Source organism: Seriola lalandi, unplaced genomic scaffold, assembly GCF_002814215.2.
Source record: "Seriola lalandi dorsalis isolate HSWRI2012SDOR001 ecotype SW California unplaced genomic scaffold, Sedor1 jcf7180002049958, whole genome shotgun sequence".
Lineage (NCBI taxonomy): Eukaryota > Metazoa > Chordata > Actinopteri > Carangiformes > Carangidae > Seriola > Seriola lalandi.
The window spans coordinates 222-2,458 of record NW_019520511.1 but is presented as its reverse complement, the minus strand read 5'-3'; the positions used below and the strand labels follow the sequence as shown (position 1 = coordinate 2,458).

At 41.6% G+C, this 2,237-nt stretch overlaps 1 protein-coding gene across 1 annotated transcript; it reads left to right on the top strand.

The window, feature by feature from the left end:
• The first annotated feature begins 699 nt into the window (after window positions 1–699).
• Window positions 700–1,802, top strand: LOC147819735 (syncytin-1-like). The gene has a single exon (XM_087171861.1). The coding sequence runs from the start codon at window positions 700–702 to the stop codon at window positions 1,780–1,782; it is 1,083 nt and encodes a 360-aa protein (XP_087027987.1). The 3' UTR covers window positions 1,783–1,802.
• The last annotated feature ends 435 nt before the right edge of the window (window positions 1,803–2,237 follow it).

The window sequence follows — 2,237 nt, the reverse complement described above, 5'->3', positions numbered from 1 at the left end:
CACACCTCATGAAATAATTACTGGCAGACCAATGACTGTACCAACGAATTCGATAATATGTATGAAAAACATGGATCTCCATTCCATGGATGAGACCATGATAACTTTTTGCTCTGCACTAACATCTGCTGTCCAGTCAATCCACAGGCAGGTGAAAGCTGTCCAGTCTCTTCCTAGCGACGAACCCTGCCACAACATCCAACCAGGGGACTGGGTCTGCATCAGAGAGTTCCGGAGGAAGACAGCTTTGAAGCCCCGCTGGTCCAAGCCACAACACGTTCTGCTCACCACCAACACCGCTGTGAAGTGTGAAGGCCGTTCCACCTGGATTCACGCCTCCCATTGCAAGAAAACACCTGCTCCACCATGCACCAGAAGCCGACAAGAACCCTCCTCATCTTGTGGACCTCCTCCCTCATCACCGTCGGAATCATAAAAGGATCCTTCTTGCCGAAAGACAACGCCAACACCAGAGCCCCAGAAACAAACATACATCTCCAGCCACCTGGAATCTACAGACTTCAGAGAAGAAACCAACCAACACACCACGACAGAAAACCAACTATCTCCCAGATGCCACAGTCCCCGACAAACACATATCTCCAATTGGCAAAATTGGTAGCTGACAATAGCCCAAATCCCAATAACTGTTACGTGTGTGGATTCATCCCACACAGTACGACTGAAGGACTCCCATTGATGGCTTCACCCATCACCTCCTGCGACACTCACCACATTTTACACTACAACTCCACCAATGAACACCGTGCCTGTCCCAACCCTCCCCAAATCAGACAGTTATCCTGCAACCAACTTTACCCCAACTGTTATTCCTGCAACACTCCTAACCCCCTCACCCTCATGAAAGTCCCAAACACCCTAAACTGGTGTGTCAAAGGTAAAGGACACATTCCCCTTGGAACTTCTAAATGCAACATCACATACTCTCCATCAGAAGAACCAATTACTCCACCAAGACAACACTCATCATCTAAGGAATATGGACACTTTGTTAACCTGATCCAATACTGCTCCATACCATTACCAAAAGGTGTGTACTGGATTTGTGGCATGAAGGCCTACGAGTATTTACCAAAAGATTGGTCTGGTGTATGTGGTTTGGGTCATGTGATACCAGCCATGAGAGTACTCACAGCGCCACCTGAAGTTCACATCGTTAAAAGAGACCTATACACACACAAACAAACAACATGGACAAGACTTTTTGGAGCCCTCATTCCAAGCTACGGAGTTATGGCATCATTGGACCAAATAAGAGACCTCTCTCATGCTGTTGAAGACCTTGCAAACTCTACTGCAAAAGGCATTTCCCTACTCACGAAAGAAATGACTGCCATACGAATGATGACGTTACAGAATCGCGCCGCACTAGATTACCTCCTTGCCTCACAAGGAGGAACCTGTGCTATCATCGGGACTGAATGTTGTACATTCATACCAAATAACAATGCTACCATACAAGAAATAACTAACCACATGCACGACATCGCCAAACTATTACACGAGCCAGCCAGCACCAGCTTGTTCGACTGGTTCAAACTAAAACTTGGAACATTAGGTTATTTGATTTTGGAATTTGTACTGCTTAGTTTTGGAATCTTGTTTTTCATTAGTCTCTTGATTAACTTTCTCAAGTCTATCTTCAAATCACTCGTGTCAAAACCTACTCCTAAAATCATGTACTCCACCACAACTCACCCCGCCCCTCCAAACGAGGAGGACAGCTCAGATTTTTTATTCAAAATTGAAATTGATTATTGATTTAATTACACTTAGATCCTACTTTTTGTCTTTCTTTCTCATACCTTCATTTGATTTTGCTTTGTTTGACAATTGAATTTGTTCTATTTAGCAACTGACTTTTGTTTTACTTGATCATTTCCTTTTGTTTTATTTTTTGACTTTTTGGTCATTCCATTTCATTTTGCTTTGTTTAACAATTGATTTGCTTCAGTTTTCTATTTACTTTTTGATAATTTCATTGCACATTTTTTCGGGCATATGACTTATGTTGCTTATCGATTGATTTTATGTTTTCATTTCAATTTGTTTTGTTTCACATTTGATTTTGCTTTGCTTGACAATTGACTTTAATTTGTGTACTTGATTTTCTTTACTACATTTTCTCAAACTTAATCGTTTAATTTTACGTCACTCGATCGAATTTTGTTTTATTACATTCTATGTAATATTGATTACCATTTGTACTTCTTTGT

What these genes read in the sequence shown, in the direction of transcription:
- LOC147819735 (XM_087171861.1), top strand. Translation starts at nt 700, where the DNA reads ATGGCTTCACCCATCACCTCCTGCGACACTCACCACATTTTACACTAC.